General features: G+C 33.6%; 2 protein-coding genes across 2 annotated transcripts; one reads left to right on the top strand and one right to left on the bottom strand.

Annotated features, from left to right (window-relative positions):
- The first annotated feature begins 845 nt into the window (after positions 1-845).
- LOC148981779 (nuclear protein 2-like) lies at positions 846-1,938 on the top strand. Its single transcript, XM_089130643.1, has 2 exons — positions 846-1,160; positions 1,605-1,938. Exon 1 carries the CDS (start codon positions 915-917, stop codon positions 1,143-1,145), a length of 231 nt encoding a protein of 76 aa, XP_088986769.1. The 5' UTR covers positions 846-914; the 3' UTR covers positions 1,146-1,160; positions 1,605-1,938.
- Positions 1,939-3,856: 1,918 nt separating this feature from the next.
- dhx33 (DEAH-box helicase 33) lies at positions 3,857-17,943 on the bottom strand. The gene is made up of 12 exons (XM_039661574.2): positions 17,588-17,943; positions 16,416-16,576; positions 14,851-15,078; positions 13,666-13,836; positions 12,587-12,772; positions 12,382-12,493; positions 12,064-12,223; positions 11,454-11,542; positions 9,763-9,890; positions 8,423-8,626; positions 6,810-6,896; positions 3,857-5,168 (listed from the first exon to the last, which is right to left on the bottom strand). Exons 1-12 carry the CDS (start codon positions 17,793-17,795, stop codon positions 4,827-4,829), a joined length of 2,076 nt encoding a protein of 691 aa, XP_039517508.2. The 5' UTR covers positions 17,796-17,943; the 3' UTR covers positions 3,857-4,826.
- Positions 17,944-18,643: the final 700 nt, after the last annotated feature.

Raw genomic sequence — 18,643 nt, 5'->3', positions numbered from 1 at the left:
CTCGTAATTAATTTCGAATAGAATCTTGAAATGTTTAGACTTTTATCTTGAAATGCTAGATTTCTTTATAAGAGTAAAAAGAAAAACAAAAAAGTTACTTGCATGTTATTGCACACATTGCTGACTAGTTTTAGCATGTTACTAACTTGTTTTTAGCATGTTACTAACATGATAGGCATGTTGCTATCATGTAAGTAGTTAGTCTGTAGTTAAATTGTATTCTTTCCTGCTTAACATGGTTTAATACATTGTTAGCAAGTTTTAACATGTCGCTAGCATGTTTTAACACATTGTTAGCATGTTTGACATTGTCGTTAGCATGATTAGCATGTTGCTAGCATGGATAGGATGGGAATCATACTGTGAAGGCTGTGCAGAAGTATGTAGGAAACTTAGGCAGACAATCGCGTAAATGCTTCTTTTGTAATATATTTTTAAAATTTGTATGGAACATTTTTTATTTGAAATGGTTGGAAAACAAAACAAAACATATGGTTTGTATCACACAGAACTGCAAAACTGCTCAGGAATGCAGTGTGAATTGTATAATATACGTATGACTGACTATATGAAAATATATATATACAGTCCTATATGACTTTTTAACGTTGAATGTACTTCTGTCAATAAAAAAGAAGAAAAATATCATGGAAGTGAGCTTTCTTTTTGCATGGAAGCATGGATAAAAACAGCCTAGCGGTCAGCCAATCACAATAGCTTCAAATGAACCAATCAGACGAATCGTATTAAAATGCAGCCACTCACACGAAAGCAAGAACTCTCCGCCAATCACCGCCGAGCTCTAGTACCCACGTGACTTTGGCGTTTCAGAAAACTGCGTGACTTCAGTGTTGTTTGTTTACTCACAGAAGAGAAGAGCTCGTGCAGCAAGTCAAGAGTATATTCTAATAAACATGGCCGGCACGGACATCGATAGATTAGTGTCATTTGAAGAAGCCCACTATGATCAATATGATTATTATAACTTGGAGGAATATCCCTGCCATGCCGGAGGAAAAGGCAGAAGTAAGAAGGAGATCGAACTGAACACTAATCGCCATTCCCCAGCCGGACACGAGAGAAAAATAACAGAAAAACTGCAAAACAGTGAAAAACGCAGGAGAACCAAGAGCTCGACATCCTGAGGAAAATACATCGAGGTAATTTACTTGTAATCAGATTATGCTTTTTTATAATGAGAAAAATGGGCATTTTTCCCTCCCTCTCTTGAATTTATTTTAAATTATATGTTACCCCTGGCTCATTGTTTTTTGCTTTTGTCTATTTTACTGACATTTTGTCTACTGTTTATAATTATATTATTATTGTTTAATTCTGTTTTGACTTGCATTTGCCTTTATACATGTTCAATTAAAAGAAAAACAAGTATGATCAGTTAAATGTGTTTGCACACTTACTGAGTGACATGTCTAGGCAAGTCCTCCACCCTCTTTGTGCTCCAACTCCTGTTTTATGTAACCACTAGAGATCAACTTTTCACGAGATTACATGCATCTCCTGTTTGTAATTATGTAATAATAACAAATCGAATGCATTTTTTTATTGCGAGTATTCCTAATGTTTTTGTTTTTAATCCTTTACAGAATCTGACCGCACATACTGGAAATTGATGAGTGAAACCCGGATCGTGGTCCAAATATCTGTTTTGCCTTTTTCCCGACCCACTGAATGTTGATGTCATTCAGTTCGAGGCGCGCGCATGCGCACCTGTTCCATTCTGCTGCTGTCACGTGATACGCTGGTGTGTGCCGCAGCAGTTCTGACGTGTGTGTTGTGTTTGGGTGTTTGGTGTTTCACGTCTTAAACGTTCACCGACTTTGGAAATAAAACGTGTTCAGCTTAAAGGAAATGATGTGTTCTTAAAGACGCTGTAAATTTCAACAATGGAAGACTTAATTAAAGTTGCGTAATTCTCAATGTGGTCTTGCGTTGTTTATGTTTTGTATAAGCAGCGTTTGAATATCCATCCTTTTCATTTTAATTTAGCATAGTTCGTTTTTGGATATATATAAAGTTTCAAAGAAAAGGTGTCAGATGAATAAATAGATATATGTAACATGAGCTTCAGATTTTCTTCATGTAGCCTCACAAATAAACAAAAGAGGCTATGCGACTATTTACATAAGGGATAATGTGTGTGCATGCGGTTTAAACAACTGCTACAACATCTGTTATTATAGACCATTTCACAAGATGTAAACAACACTGGTCCAGAAGCACTTCCTGTTTCAGTTTTTTAACACTACATAAAAGCTGGGATAAAATACAACCAACACAACATTTAAAACTGAATCAAAAAGTTAAACAAACATCTTTAAGATGTTTTCTTTACATGTGAAATAAAGGAACTGAAACAGGAAGTGCTTCTGGACCAATGTTGTTTACATCTTGTGAAATACGTTTAACTCACTCGAGTTACTTTGAGTTGTGGCTTCTACTATGAACAGCCATAACTAAAAATAGTCGCAATCTCTACCCACCCAAACCGTGAGAGCAGTGACCTTTATTTTCAAGTGTAAATAACGCTCACGTGACCATGATCCTGATCCATGATACTCTCTTTAGATTTTTATTCTAACAAATGAATGCCTTACCCAACATTTTGACAGAGCATCTAATTAAAGATACACATTTACATTTTCATTAATCTTAAAAGAATTCAATAAAGATGAGATGAGATAAAACATTCCTTTTGACTTAACCTTTTTTTATTATTAAGATTGTGGAAATCTGTTGCATTCACAAACAAAAGTTCGGAAGCTTTCTCTGTCCATGCTGTAAAGTCTTGTATACTAATACTAATCATGTGCACAAGTACATCGTGTGTACCATAAAAACCTGAGTGATCACATTTTATCCATCTGATTTCATGCACAGCATACATACATGGTCATATCTACTTATCTAAGAATACATATGATTTGCAAAGTGAAGTAAACAATGAAGTAGGCCTATTTGTTAAACAGATGTGCATGTGATCTGCTTTTTATTCCCCATAACTAAGTGGCATGCATTACATTAATATGGGTAATATACTGAAAATCAACTACTGTTTTCCCCACCCATTTACATTTACAAATTGATGTGATCAGAATCTAGATCAGAATACCATTTCATCCAGAACTGGTTCTAAAATTGGCACCGGAACTTAGAACCACAACATTCCAAATGCTGCATTTATAGAACAAAACTAAAGTATTTCAGGTTTGAGTCGAATTCAAATATTCAGTGATCTGTGCAATAAATTCTAGCTAAACAAAACCTCAGTATATATATATATCAAGCTTGTATATTTAAGTTCAGTGATTTCACTTAAATGGCAATGATAATTACCTATTAATTGTTATTCAAGTGAAATTACTGAACTTAAATATACAAGTTTGATAAAAATCATCATTAAAGAAGAAAATTTCAAATGGCATTTATTTAGAGGCTTTTGCATCTGAATCTTCATATTTTACCTTTAGATATATATACCTATATATATATATTAGGGCTGTGCAAAAATTAATTGCGATTAATCGCATCCAAAATAAAAGTCTGTGTTTACATAATATATTTGTGTGTGCTTTTTATAATTATTTTGTATATATAATTACACACACATGCATGTATATATTTAAGAAAATGTGTTATTCATATATAAAATATTTATATTTATATAATATAGATTATGTATATATATATATATATATATAGAATGTAAGCGCAAATAATTCTTAAATATATACATGCATGCATAGGTATCTATATATACAAAATAATTATATACAGCACACACAAATATATTATGTAAACACAGACTTTTATTTTGGATGCGATTAATCGCAATTAATTTTTGCACAGCCCTAATATATATAGTACCTTATTTTAATGACAATTAACCCCTCCTAATTCTCATTACCATACACAAACAAACATCAAGTTATTAGATTATAAAAAATTTTTAATGATAAAGCCCTGTATTGCAGTTTATTGCTTTACAATTATCAGAATCTGGAGGAAAATTGTTTAATTGTCATGGAAATAATGTCACAATATGACAAATCATAACAATCCTTTTTTTAGCTGCTATTATAGTTTTCAATATTTTGAATGAATTTTGTTGGCATTTTTATGTTTCCATTTTAATTCTAGTAAATGTTTTATTATTTTGTTTTTAAATATGACTGTATAGTTTTTATACATTTTTAGTTTTAGTAAAACCAAATAAAAATAATAAATGTTGCCTTGAAAGCTAACTGAAATAAAATATATGTAAGCTTTTATTTTGTTTTAGGTTATCGTTCATTTTATTTCAATTAACATTTTTTAGTTTTAGTTAACTATAACAACCCAAAATAATTTTTTTCACTTTTGAATTTTGAGGTGATCAATAACACGGAACAAAAAATGTGTTTTAGTCTCTTTTTTAAACCTTTAAACTGATCTAAAATGGAGTTTTGTGACCTTGACTAACGCATAAAACACACGTGCAAACATTCCTGACGAAGCAAAAAATTAATTTCATTCAATCAGACCTCTTCAGCAGTTTGTAAAAGAAGTGTAGAAACAGGCATGGCATCTTTAGATTTAGAGCAAGTATAAAGGACTCATTCATTCACTTCTAGAAAAATTCCAGTTAACAAAGCACTCGATTAATCAAACTCTTTGGAAAAACTGCCTAATGCGTTGCATATCAGCATAACAGTTCAAATCCAAAGAAGAAGCGTAGCATCCAAACAGTTCATCTACGGCAACGGCACTAGCGCTGACATGTGATGTCGACAAAATGCATATTGTGAAAAAACTTCTGTGTGTTCTTCCTACCATGCAGTCTTCTGGATGTGTAGTGGACTGTAACTCTTTGTCGCGCGCAGCTTGCGGCGGAAATACTCGGGCGCGGCTTCATGAAGCCAATCAGCATCCACCAGGCACAGATCCCGCATGTAGCAGCGAGACGTGTGCAGGAGCTCGTTGAACACCACGTACGCCGGTTTGGCCTGGAACAGGACCGATGAGGGATGGATGGACACCGTCTGATGGGTGTCCAGAGCCACGTAGCTGCCGTCCAGATGCAGTTCTGCAGCGTTCATGAACAAACCGTGAGCGAGACAGCGCCGCACGTTAGCCAGGTCTGACAGAGACGATTCCAGCTTCATGTTCAGCTGAAGAACAGAAGATCACAGACTTATTACATGGGCAACAAATCAGAGAGAGAGAGAGAGAGAGAGAGATGATAGATAGATAGATAGAAAAAACACATAAAAATAGATAGATAGAATGAGATAGATGGAACGAGATAGAGACAGACAGACAGACAGACAGATAGATAGATAGATAGATAGATAGACAGATGATAGATAGATATACAGATGGATAGATAGACAGATAGATAGACAGATATATAGATATATGTAGATAGACAGACAGACAGACAGATAGATATACAGATAGATAGATAGATAGATAGATAGATAGATAGATATACAGATATATAGATATATGTAGATAGACAGACAGACAGACAGACAGATAGAAATACAGATATATAGATAGATAGATAGATAGATAGATAGATAGATAGATAGATAGATAGATAGATAGATAGATAGATAGATAGATAGATAGATAGATAGATAGATAGATATACAGATATATGTAGATAGACAGACAGACAGATAGATATACAGATAGATAGATAGATAGATAGATAGATAGATAGATAGATAGATAGATAGATAGATAGATAGATATACAGATATATGTAGATAGACAGACAGACAGATAGATATACAGATAGATAGATAGATAGATAGATAGATAGATAGATAGACAGATAGATAGATATACAGATAGATAAATAGACAGATAGACAGATAGATAGATAGATAGATAGATAGACAGATAGATAGATAGATAGATAGATAGATAGATAGATAGATAGATAGATAGATAGATAGATAGATAGATATACAGATATATGTAGATAGACAGACAGATAGATAGATATACAGATAGATAAATAGATAGATAGATAGATAGATAGATAGATAGATAGATAGATAGATAGATAGATAGATAGATAGATAGATAGATAGATAGATAGATAGATAGATAGACAGATAGACAGATATACAGATATATGTAGATAGACAGACAGACAGACAGACAGATAGATATACAGATAGATAAATAGATAGATAGATAGATGTACAGATTTACAGATAGATAGATAGATAGATAGATAGATAGATAGATAGATATACAGAGATAGATAGACAGATAGATAGACAGATAGATAGATAGATAGATAGATAGATATACAGAGATAGATAGACAGATAGATAGACAGATAGATAGATAGATAGATAGATAGATAGATAGATAGATAGATAGATAGATAGATAGATAGATAGATTGATAGACAGATGATAGATAGATAGATAGATAGATAGATAGATAGATAGATAGATAGATAGATAGATAGATAGATAGATAGATAGATAGATAGATAGATTAGATAGATAGATAGATAGATTAGATAGATAGATAGATAGATAGATAGATAGATAGATAGATAGATAGACAGACAGACAGACAGATTTAAATTTATTTTAGATAGGAAATTAAAATAATCAAAAGAAATCAGAATAATCAAAACAGTTTAGAATAAAAAATGTAAATAAAATACAGTACAAACTCGTTTTAATGGTACAAAGACTCTTATATGAGAAACGAACACATTCTCAAAGTTACGTTTGCACGTGGTTTTGCTCACTCATGTGTGTGTGTGTGTGTATCTCTACCTTGATGCAGATGTCTCTCAGCTGCGAACGAACCTCCAGCACCAGCCCCATGTTCCTGCTGTTCACGAAGTTCTCTCGACACCACTCCTGTTATAAAGCGTGCAAATACACACAACATCGAGATCGGTCCTGACGCAGAGTTAGAGATGCAAACTCGCATGCAATGCTATTTATTAAAGCTGCAGTCCGTAGCTTTTTTGGGGTTAAAAATTATCCAAAATACATATTTGAAGTAAATAACCAGCCAGTGTTCAACAGTTTAGTTTTAGTGTCAGCACTACATTAACCCTTGTGCTGCATTAGATTTTAAAACACCGTTGAGTGCATTAAGGACCAAAAATGGCCACATACTGTAATAAACATTGCCTAAAATATTATATATTATTATTATTTTCCACTTTTACCAAGTTAAATCTTTTAATCAGCATCAGTCTTCATCATAACTACCAAAAATGTATTCAATTTCAGGATTTTAACCCTTTAATTACCAGTTTTGTTGGCGAAACCATCGATTTGTATAAGAGGAAAAAACACAAAAATTTAATTATTTTCAATAAACTAAATGCAAAGAGAAAACTTTAGATTTGGATTATCACAGTCTTGAATATGTCAAAGATTAGCAGCAACATTATTTCTGGTGCATTTAAAGATTTTGTGTTATGTCAGATTTTTTTTTTTTTAAATCACAAAATGGCCCCAAATTAAACATTGCCTAAAATATTATGTATTATCATTATTTTCCACTTTTACCAAGTTAAATCTTTTAATCAGCATCAGTCCTCATCATAACTACCAAAAATGTATTCAATTTCAGGATTTTAACCCTTTAATTGGAAACCAGGAAAATAAGGTGCATTTCCACCCATAGGGAATACATATGTAGTGACGTCATCTGGTGGAATACACTATATAATGCAAATATAATGCTTTTGCTTCAAAATGAAAGGATGTTTGAGCAAAAATCATGTTTCATGTATTAATGACAGCCTCGGATTTAAACCACGTTTAAATGGGTTTCAATGGGCCATTTTTGGTCATTATGGTGCTGAGTGTTACTATTTGATCTACACAGTGTGTGTTATACATATTTTGCAAAATGGGATCACATTTTTTACATGTATCCAAAAAGTCACAATTTTGCCAAATTTCATACCATTTGCATTAAAACAGCCAAAATGGTCAAAGAAATTAAACTGCAAAAGACCAAAAATGTCCCTAATGCAGCACAAGGGTTAAACTAATATATTGAATATAATGTAAAATAATGCAATGGGGGATATTAGTGTAAAAAGTGGCCAACATTATTTTAAATACATCTAGTCAGTGACAGAGATCAAGCATATTCATCTACAATAATTCAGTATTTTCAGCTTCAGAATCATGAATATTGTTATTCTGGTGTCTCTATTGTCCCGTGCTTTGAGTCCAAGGCTATTCGTTTACACACACAATGTAAAATCACATTTAGCATTTTAATCAACTGTTAATATTCTGTTAATTGCAATAATATCGTATCGTGAGTTCAGTATCGAATCATGACGTGTGTATCGTTACATCTCTAGAGTAAAGGAAACGTGTGCCTGAGGACATTGGCCTGAAAGTGATGTCTGTACCTTGTTCCCGCTGACTTTCCTAAAGGCCCTGTAGATGTTGAGGAGCGTCATGTGGTCGCCCTCGCTGGAGATGAACTTCTTGCGGGCGGCGAGGACGTCTTCTCTGCGAGCGGGGGGGTTGTAGAGGACCGAGTCGACGGAGAGGAGCGAGATGATGGTCAGAACCTCCTCAGTGCAGCAGAACTCGGGCGAGATCAGGAGCGTCTATGCAAACCCAGAACAATATACAGCATATAAGTGTATATTTATCTACATTTACATTTAGACGTGTGTTTTTCTCTTCTGTTCACTGACACTAATGCTTATACAATGTTCAGAGCCGTTCTGGACTGTAATGTCAATGTCAAAAGAAAAAAGATTCATTCAAACTACAATCTCACATAGTCAATCTACAGAGTCTCAAATATATAATTAAACTATCATAACTGTGTGATTTTAATGAGCTGATCTCCACATCTCTATGATCAGATGCTTTCTCATTTCTGTGTGTGTTCATTGTGTTATTGAGAGGAAAGAGCAGCACATGTTCACATATTCATCTAAATGTGTGTTGTTGCAGTTCACTTAACGGCCACCGGTGTCGCTAATAAGAAGGATTTCTTAATTCTCCATATATATATAGAGCCCTCCCCTTCCAGTCGACCACCATGGGTCCTTATTTCGGAAAAATATTGTATGGTAGTCAATGACGAGAGACAACAAATATTTTGATTTTGTTTGATTTGTGGCCTGAATTACACATATGATGTTTGTCAATTTAAAAGATACATTTTAAAGTCAAGAAAGTCGCAGTTTGATGTGAAACTGTTGCGGTGTAAGACTGTGAAAATACATAAAGACTACAAACCCCAAAGGCCCACATTTTCTCTCAATGTCTGAAGCTAACTTTACTGAAGCTAACGTCTGTCATTGTTTATAGTGTTGCGTTATAATCGTAACGTTACGTCTGAGTGTTTTACCAGACCGCACAGCGGATCTCGCTCGTTGTTTCGCCTCCTGGGAGATGTAGTTCATTGAGTGATTGTCACATAAAACTAAATGTTACTCTTCTGTTTCATGACAAACTGTGACTTTCTTGACTTTCAGAATATCTTTTAAATTGACAAACATCAGGCACAGTTCAGACGGAATAAAAAGGATGAGTTGTCTCTCGCCATTGACTACCATTCATAAGAAAAAATCATCTGAAATAAGGTCCCATGAGCCGGAAGTATATCTGCATCTTTCAAGTGAAGTCGTTTATATTTTAATGCATTATCAAATCATGTCTATATAGACAAAAAAAGAAAGAAACAACAAAATCACTTTGCATTATCTAATAACAACTGAGTATTTCTTACTTTGGAGAAGCGAGGCTCTAGAGGGAAACAGGCCATCTTCTTGCCCAGGGGAGTTAACGACACCTGGTCATCTTTCCTCTCGACGGCCCCGAGGATACTGAGCTGATCCACAGCCGTCCGCATCGACTCTACACACACACACACACACACACACACACACGGGGAAAACATCTTTAACTGAACAAACTGCACATGAAAGCTGATTGTATTATTAAGCAACCATTGCATCCTATCATCGTTATTAGTGAACATTACTATTAATTATTGAACATTTGTGTCGTTTTGTTGTTGTTGCTGTTTTTATTATAGTAACAACCTGGGGAAGGTCATATATTATAGCAGACTAAGGTTTGTGAGTTGAGGAAAAGCTAAAAATGTTTATTTATATATATATATATATATATACACACACACACACACACACACACACACACACACACACATAAATAAATAAATAATTGTAAAATAAAAACAAATCAAAATCAAGCTATATATATATATATATATATATATAAAATTGTAAAATAAAAACAAATCAAAATCAAGCTCTATATATATATATATATATATATATATATATTCATATTTGTAAAATAAAAACATCAAAATCAACTTCAAGCTATATATATATATAAATATATATATATATATATATATATTCATATTTGTAAAATAAAAACATCAAAATCAACTTCAAGCTATTCATATTTGTAAAATAAAAACAAATCAAAATCAAGCTATAAATATATATATATACACACATATATAAAATTGTAAAATAAAATCAAAATCAAGCTATATATATATATATATATATATATAGCTTATATATATATATATAGCTTGATTTTGATTTGTTTTTATTTTACAAATATAAATATATATATATATATATATATAGCTTGATTTTGATTTTATTTTACAATTTTATATATGTGTGTATATATATTTATAGCTTGATTTTGATTTGTTTTTATTTTATATATATATATAAAATTGTAAAATAAAAATAAATAAAAATCAAGCTATATATTTATATATATATATATATATATATATAAATAATTGTAAAATAAATACAAATCAAAATCAAGCTAAATTTGAAAAATTAAAATAAAAAAACGTACTAAAACATATTGTATTGTATTTGTTTACCTAAAAATCACCAACAGAAATCAGAGAACTGTGAATGTTTTGATAAAATGAAATATTAACTTAAATTCTCAGGTGGACTTTGGCTGAGAAAAAAGTTTGGGATTTCACTACATTGCAAAAAAAATATATATATATATATAGTTCTTGCTATGAATTTTTGTTTTATTTTCCAGTACATGACATTACATTAAGAATAAGATATGTTTACTTGAGAAGCAAATTACTTAAGATATTAAGTCTGATCAAAATTAAGTGAGTTTATGCTTAAACTAGAACAAATATATACAAATATATATATCTCATTAGCAGATTTATTTTTTCCTATTTTAAACTCAAAATACACTTCATTCTGATCAATGTTTTAGAAAACAAGACTGAATATCTTAAGTAATTTAATATAATTTAATGTAATATAAATAATTTTACTTCTCAAGTTAATGTATCTTGATTCAAGAATGTTTAGATATTTCTTCCAGGAACAAGATAAAGCAGATAATTATTGCAGTGTATGGTATAACATGTTGGAGAGTTCATACCAGGCGACGGTTTAGACATGAAGTCGAAGTTGAGAACATCAGGAACTCCCAGAGCGAGCAGCTGCAGAACGACACTGGCCAGATTACACCTACAGAGACATTAGTAAGTAAGAAGTATTTTTATTAAAGAAGTATTTTTTAAGAAATTATGTATTATTTTTTTTTAAATAGTATAATATAGCATAGTATATATATATATATATATATATATATATATTAAGATAAATAATATAGCATAATATATATTTATATTTTTTTAGGAAAAGAAGTATAATTTAAGAAAATAAGTATCATTAAAGTTTTTTTTATTTCAATTAATCTTAAAAAAAATTACGATTAATTGCGATTAATCACATCCAAAATAAAAGTTTGTGTTAACAAAATATATGTGTGTGTGCTGTGTATAATTATTTTGTATACATAAATACATATGCCTGCATGTATGCATGAAAAGTGTCTTATTTTACCCAGAATGCATTGCAGTGTAGCCCTACTTAAGATATTGAGAGTCTTTAGTGCTTTGTGCAACGGTCTGATTTAGATGTGTGAAGTCTGACTATCTGCTATATCTAAGCTGTAGTTTTGTGACACCGGGCCCTGAGCGTTATACCTCTGGATCTCCGGCACGGTCATGTTGGCGAGGTTGTCGAACTCGTCTTCGGTGTAGAGACGGTAGCATGACCCGGCCTCTTCTCTGCCGGCTCGACCGGCCCGCTGCCACGCCTGGGCTTTAGACACTCGCTGCACCGCCAGCACCTCCAGACCACTCTCTGATACAGAACAATTCATGCATTATACACGGAAACACCAGGACATCAGCAGCGCTCCTCAACTTTCATCCGTCATTAAAAAGATTAACACAGTTAATGATTGAGAAAATTCGGGACTCAGTGTGCAAGGGCTTGGAGAGGAGGCTTGAGCGTTTCACCTGGATTGTAGCGTTTGGCCTTCACCATCCCCGTGTCGATGACGTATTTGATGCCGGAGATGGTGATGGACGTTTCTGCGATGTTTGTTGAGAGAATCACTTTCCTGGATCCCTGTAACGATCACAGAAAGGAGTGTGTGTGAGTGTGTGAGTGAGTGGAAGTGCGCGCTCAGCATCACGTGTGTCGTGGCGTTTGGGTCGTGACCTTTGGCGCAGGCTGAAAGACCCGAAGCTGTTGGGTGGGCGGCAGCGAGGCGTACAGGGGGACGACTGTCATCGGCGCACAGGTCTCAGGAAGGTGTTTGGATATGTCCCGACAGGTGCGCGCCAACGCTTCAATCTCCTCCTGGCCCGTCATGAACACCAGGATATCATGGGACGGAGGAGCTTCCTTTAAGAAAATAAGGAACATTAAAAGATATAAAAATGTTGTACCTTTTTTTATTAAGAAAGAAGTAGTTCATCATTTTAAAAAAAAGAAAATTTGTAAAAACTTTAGATAAAACTTACAATAAAAAATAAGTATACTTTTTTATATATATTTTTTTAATATATTTTAGACATAAATATTGTGTTATTTTTAAAAAATATAAGTATAGTTTTCTTAAGACAATAAATATTGTTTTACCATAAAAAAAGTATTATTAGTTAATGAAAAAAAGAAAATATTTTTGGTAGAAAATAAGTAAAATTTTTTTGAATAAATATAATTTTTATGGAAAATGTTTTTTTTATTTTCTTAATTTTATTCTTAATTCTTTAGCAAATAAATATTGTTTTAACATTTTCTAATAAATAAATAAAATAATATATATACACACACACACACATATATATATATATATGAAGAGTTCAGATGCAAAAGCCTCTAAATGCCATTTGAAATTTTCTTCTAGAATGATCATTTTTATCAAGCTTGTATATTTAAGTTCAGTAATTTCACTTAAATGGCAATGATAAATACCTATTAATTGTTATTTAAGTGAAATTACTGAACTTAAATATACAAGTTTGATAAAAATCATCATTAAAGAAGAAAATTTCAAATGGCATTTAGAGGCTTTTGCATCTGAACTCTTCATATATATATATTAAGAATTATATATTTTTTAAAGAAATTAAGTGTCATTTATAAAAAAATTTTTAAATAAAATAAGTATATTTTTATTTTGAATTAAACAAGCACCATTTTTTAAGAAATTAAATATCCTTTTGCACTTCAAATGAAACCAAAAATCCATTTGCCTCGTGTATGTGTGTGTGTGTGTGTGTGTGTGGACTGACCTGGTGAATCTGAAATATAGAGACCAGCGCTGCCTGGAGATAGTCGGACTGAGGCTGTTTGGTGTAGTAGATCTGAATGGGATGCTGTCGGCCCTCCAGATACAGAACGGGTGATTTATTGAAGTACTGAGAGAACAGATCCACGTCCATGGTGGCAGACATCACAAACACCTGCAGATACACAGCCTTCATTCACTGACGCAGCAGAACAACACAGCTGAGATGCCCTCAGCAAGCGTTTGCTTTTCTATCACATGAGTGTGAGAATCAACACACAACCTAACAGCATATTATCTGCAGTCAGTGTAGAGCTGAATAAACATGCTTAAAATGCACACCGCATCGACAGACGGCAACACTAGTCTGTCAGAGAATGTCTGAGAAGATTTTATAGACCAGTCAGAATTTAGAATGCATGATGTCATTACTGTCTGTTACTTTTTGAATGCTGAACATTCCATGAGAGCTTTTCAAATTTAAATGATACATTTAGTTTAAAAAAAAAGTCACTAGTCACTAAAACATTGATGTTGAACGCAGTCTTTTCTTCCACTTTAATACAAGTTATAAAACATGCATGAACATCAAAGAGTTTGTTGATAGATACAGTATAACTTGAAATGTTTCATGTCTCACATGTAATCGCGGTCAATAAAACAGCTTCTGAACATTATGTCACTTCATGTTACATTTACCTCAGGAAGGCTATCCAATGTTCACAGTTCATTAGTTATCAATAAATAAACACTAGAGAGGAGCTTATTTAGGTTAATATGTTTGAATAAATTGGTGTTTATGAAAACTAGCTTATGTGTATCTGAAATATAATAGCAGGTGAATATAAAAGTATGGGCTCTGTTGTTAATCTTATCCTCTCTAATATTATATTACATTATATTATATATTATATTACCAGATGCAAAGCGACTTACAAGTGAGGAGAGCAATAGAAGCAGTTAAACTAACAATAGGACAAAAATATTGATTATTATTAAGAGAAGAGAAATAGTATTAATGAATCAAGTGTTGCCGAAAAAGCTGAATATACCAAATGAGAGGGTTTGGTTTCCAGCATTAGTTTGGAGAGGTTTTTTTTTTTTTTTCAACTCAAAAACTATCAAAAAAAGAAAGAAAATCGGTATCGGCATCAACTTGTCTTTCCGAATCGTCCGATTTCTCTCGTACCTTCAGAGGTATTTTGTTGTGTTCTGTGCGTTTGCGCTGGGCGGCCTTCACCACGCCGAACAGGACATCAGTGTGAACGGTGCGCTCGTGAGCCTCGTCCAGGATCACCACGGTGTAGCGCAGCAACAGCGGATCCCCGATCGCCTCTCGCAACAACATCCCGTCCGTCATGAACTTCAGCTTGGTCTCCGACGACGTGACGTCTTCAAAGCGCACCGTGTAGCCGACCTGAGGAAGAGGAGACGCAAAGCTTTACATTAATAAACAACATCAAGTAAAGCAGATAGAGTTTTTAATCAGATCAAGTGTTGATTCAGTTCGGTTCAATAACTGAAGTTCATCGATTCTGAAACAAGTTCACTTCAGCTCTACAACAGATACACTGGAAATCTGGTTTGGACAGTACAATTGCGTTTATTGTAATATATTGTAAAAATGTAATTTATTCCTGTGATCAAAGCTGAATTTTCAGCATCATTACTCTTCAGTGTCACATGATCCGTCAGAAATCACTCTAATATGATGATCTGATGCTCAGGTAACATAAATGTTCATATCTTTTACAGCCAGACCGATTTATCGGCAGGCTGATATTATCGACGATATTAGGCATCTTCCAAAATATCGGTAGTTATAATGTCTGATAAATGAATATTTCAAAAATAAAATAAAAACGGACCAATCACGCTTCAACCATGTCACGAGTGTTGGAGTTGTATAGTTTGTTCACCAGAGGGCGCTCTACACCGTCCCTGTTGGCAACACTCGTGTATAACGCGCCACACATCCTGCTGATCCAGGTTGCAGGTAGCTTATAAGGCAATGTAGGGACTAATTATAATTTTATTTATCAGAACTTTAATGTATTTTGATGTTCCTCTGTTCTGTTGTGACAATAAATGAAACAAGTTTCTTTTTAAAATGCATTATCATATTATTTTAGTTAAAACTCATAAATAACTACAAATAACTAATGTTAGGGAAATCTGGATCTGGGAAGGAAAAAAAAAATAATAATAAATAAAAAAATCGGCCGATATATCGGAATATCGGATTTTAAAACCAACGAATGTTTGTATCGGCCTTCAAAATCCTATATCTGTCGGGCTTTAATATCTTTGCGGAAACTGCGATCCATTTTGTCCAGGATTATTTGATAAATAGACAGTTCAAAAGAACAGCATTTATTTGAATATAAATATTATAAATATCTTTACTGTCACTTCAATGATTTAATGCATCATTTTTGAATTTCTACTTTTTTAAATAAACTAAATGTTTCTTGAGCATCAGATGATCATATTAGAGTGATTTCTGAAGGATCGTGTGACACTGAAGACTGGAGTAATGATGCTGAACATTCACAGGAATAAATTACACTTTCCTGTATATTCACAGAAATTTAAGAACAATATTTCACAATTTTACTGTTTTTTTTACTGTATTTTCCAGTAGAAGAGACTTCTTAATCATCTTAATTTTCCACGCTTTTGACTGCTAGTGTAAAAGTGTCGTTTTTTTATTTAGAATGATGCAAATTGAAAATCTTTAATGTGAAAACGCACCAGTTTGCCCAGCTGGACTCTCTTCTCCTCGGCCACTCTTCCAGCCAGTGATATGGCGGCGACCCGGCGGGGTTGGGTGATGGCAATGATGCCCTGCCGCCCGATGCCCGCCTCATACAGGTACTGTGGTATCTGCGTGGTTTTACCAGAGCCCGTCTCACCTGCAACAGGAAAGTGTCATGTGGGCACTTCTTTTGATAAAATAGCGAGGATGGAAAAATATCTTCGCAAATACAGAAAAATGACTTATATTTCCTAATGGCCAAACTCAATAACTTGAGTTTGGGCACTAGTAAATAAAAATATGAAGCGACTAAAATAAATCTTTTTAAACGCAAAAATGCTTTTGTATGATTTAGGTAGTTTACATTTATATTTCTGCATTTGGCAGATGCTTTTATCCAAAGCAACATGCACTGCATTGAAGGTTTACATTTTATTTTAGGTATAAAAAATTACATCAAAATTAAAGTTATTTTATTGTTTAAGGATTCCCTGAGAATCGAACCCATGACTTTGGTGTTGCTCTAATGTAATTAGAAAGTCCCTCATCTCATAAACATACGTGCATTATTTACAGACAAAGATTGTTTCATATGAAAACCCTGCAAAACACATAAATAAAAATGGGGTTTTCGACATTAAGAATGCTACATTAACCTACAACGTCCCTTCAAAAACATATTTTGGTGGAACTTTAGTAATAATAACATGGTACTTTGATATGTACTATATGAATAATTACAGCTGACACAATACAAGTCAAAAAAATATATGGTATTACCATGGTACCTTTACAAAATGCATGGTATTGTCATGGTAGGTGTACAAAATGATAGTATTACCATGGTAATACAGTACTGATATGTTACATATCAGAAATGCATGATATTGCAATGGTAGTGTACTGTACACAATTCTTAGGATTAAGTTACTATACAGGTCGTTACACATTACTATACCTATCCACAACTTCATACTAACATGCATGATGTTCCCATGGTATATGAACAAAATGCATGGTATGTCCATGGTTCATGTCCAAAATAATTGTATTACTAGCCCAATGTCCAAGAAGTAAGTTAGTGTATTGTCACAAATACATGTAAAACATACATAGCATTACCACGGTATAATACTTTCTATACTGATACTGTCGGCTGAGGTCTTACCGATGAACACAGCATTGTGCAGTTGTCGGAGCTGGTTGATCACCTGTGTCCTGCTCGGGTAAATGGGCAACTGTCTCCTCTGAGCGTCCACGCTGACGGGCGTGTGTCCCGCTCTGGGCAACAGCATGCCGGGCTTCTTATCCAGGCGGAAGAAGGGGGAGCCCGGCTTAAATCTCTTCGCCGGAGGAGGGTCGGGGTCGTGGGGCATGATCTGCAGGAGACGCGCGGCACTGGGAATCCGTCTCACTCACCGAGAAGGGCTGATAGAGAGAGAAAGAAGAAAGACGGACAGCAGACGAGTCTCGCGCTGCAGTTGTTTACATCATCCGCTCGCTCATGTGGCTCGCACATTCCGACGCGCGCTGATGACGTCGCCGCGCCTGTCTCCCACAACCATTTCATGTACATTTTCTCTAACTTTACCCAAATTAAATAATTGTCTTTGTGGCTTCAACTACTTAATAAAGACAAAATTAACAACATAAAAGTGCAAAATGTGTGAAACTGTTTGACAATCTATTGAGTGATACGTAAGTTGCTCCACTGTTCACTTATCCTTATATTTGGTATTTGGTTGTTCAGCAGCAAAAAAAAAACAAAAGCAAAAAAAAAACAATAATTTTAATGTTTATATTTCTTTATCCTTAGATATGCCTCGTGTGGTTAAGGATTCAGATAAGATACTGTATGACTTTATTTTGATAAAAAAAGTCGCGTTTTATAGGCTGTTCCGTTCCAACACATAGTACGCAATGCCATGCTAATTAAACGAAATGCGAAAAATCTGAGAAATATTGTTTAGAAAATGTTATAGCTGGTTTTAATAATATTCCTTCAAATAAAAGGAAGGAATACTATATTATAAATTTAATTTTAATTTATGCTAAATTCCATATACATAAATGTAAGTACAATAAAACCAAACCTTTGTTTTTGGTTCTTGAAAAAGAAATGCAATTATATATCAAAACTATCTTTCATTCCCACAATAAGAAAGCAATTAAAACTATTTCGATTTGTGAATCCTTTGATATTTTTATATAATGTTTAGCCTCC

The sequence above is a fragment of the Pimephales promelas genome, chromosome 4 (genome assembly GCF_988280905.1).
Source record: "Pimephales promelas chromosome 4, fPimPro1.hap1.1, whole genome shotgun sequence".
NCBI lineage: Eukaryota > Metazoa > Chordata > Actinopteri > Cypriniformes > Leuciscidae > Pimephales > Pimephales promelas.
The sequence above is the reverse complement of the archived record's forward strand: the minus strand, read 5'-3'. Positions and strand labels throughout refer to the sequence as shown.

What these genes read in the sequence shown, in the direction of transcription:
- dhx33 (XM_039661574.2), bottom strand. Translation starts at nt 17,795, where the DNA reads ATGCCCCACGACCCCGACCCTCCTCCGGCGAAGAGATTTAAGCCGGGC. An exon ending in ACCGTGCCGGAGATCCAGAG is followed by an intron (nt 11,543 to 12,063) that starts GTATAACGCTCA and finishes ATGTCTCTGTAG; the next exon opens with GTGTAATCTGGCCAGTGTCG. An exon ending in TAGAGCCTCGCTTCTCCAAA is followed by an intron (nt 8,627 to 9,762) that starts GTAAGAAATACT and finishes GGGTTTGCATAG; the next exon opens with ACGCTCCTGATCTCGCCCGA.
- LOC148981779 (XM_089130643.1), top strand. Translation starts at nt 915, where the DNA reads ATGGCCGGCACGGACATCGATAGATTAGTGTCATTTGAAGAAGCCCAC.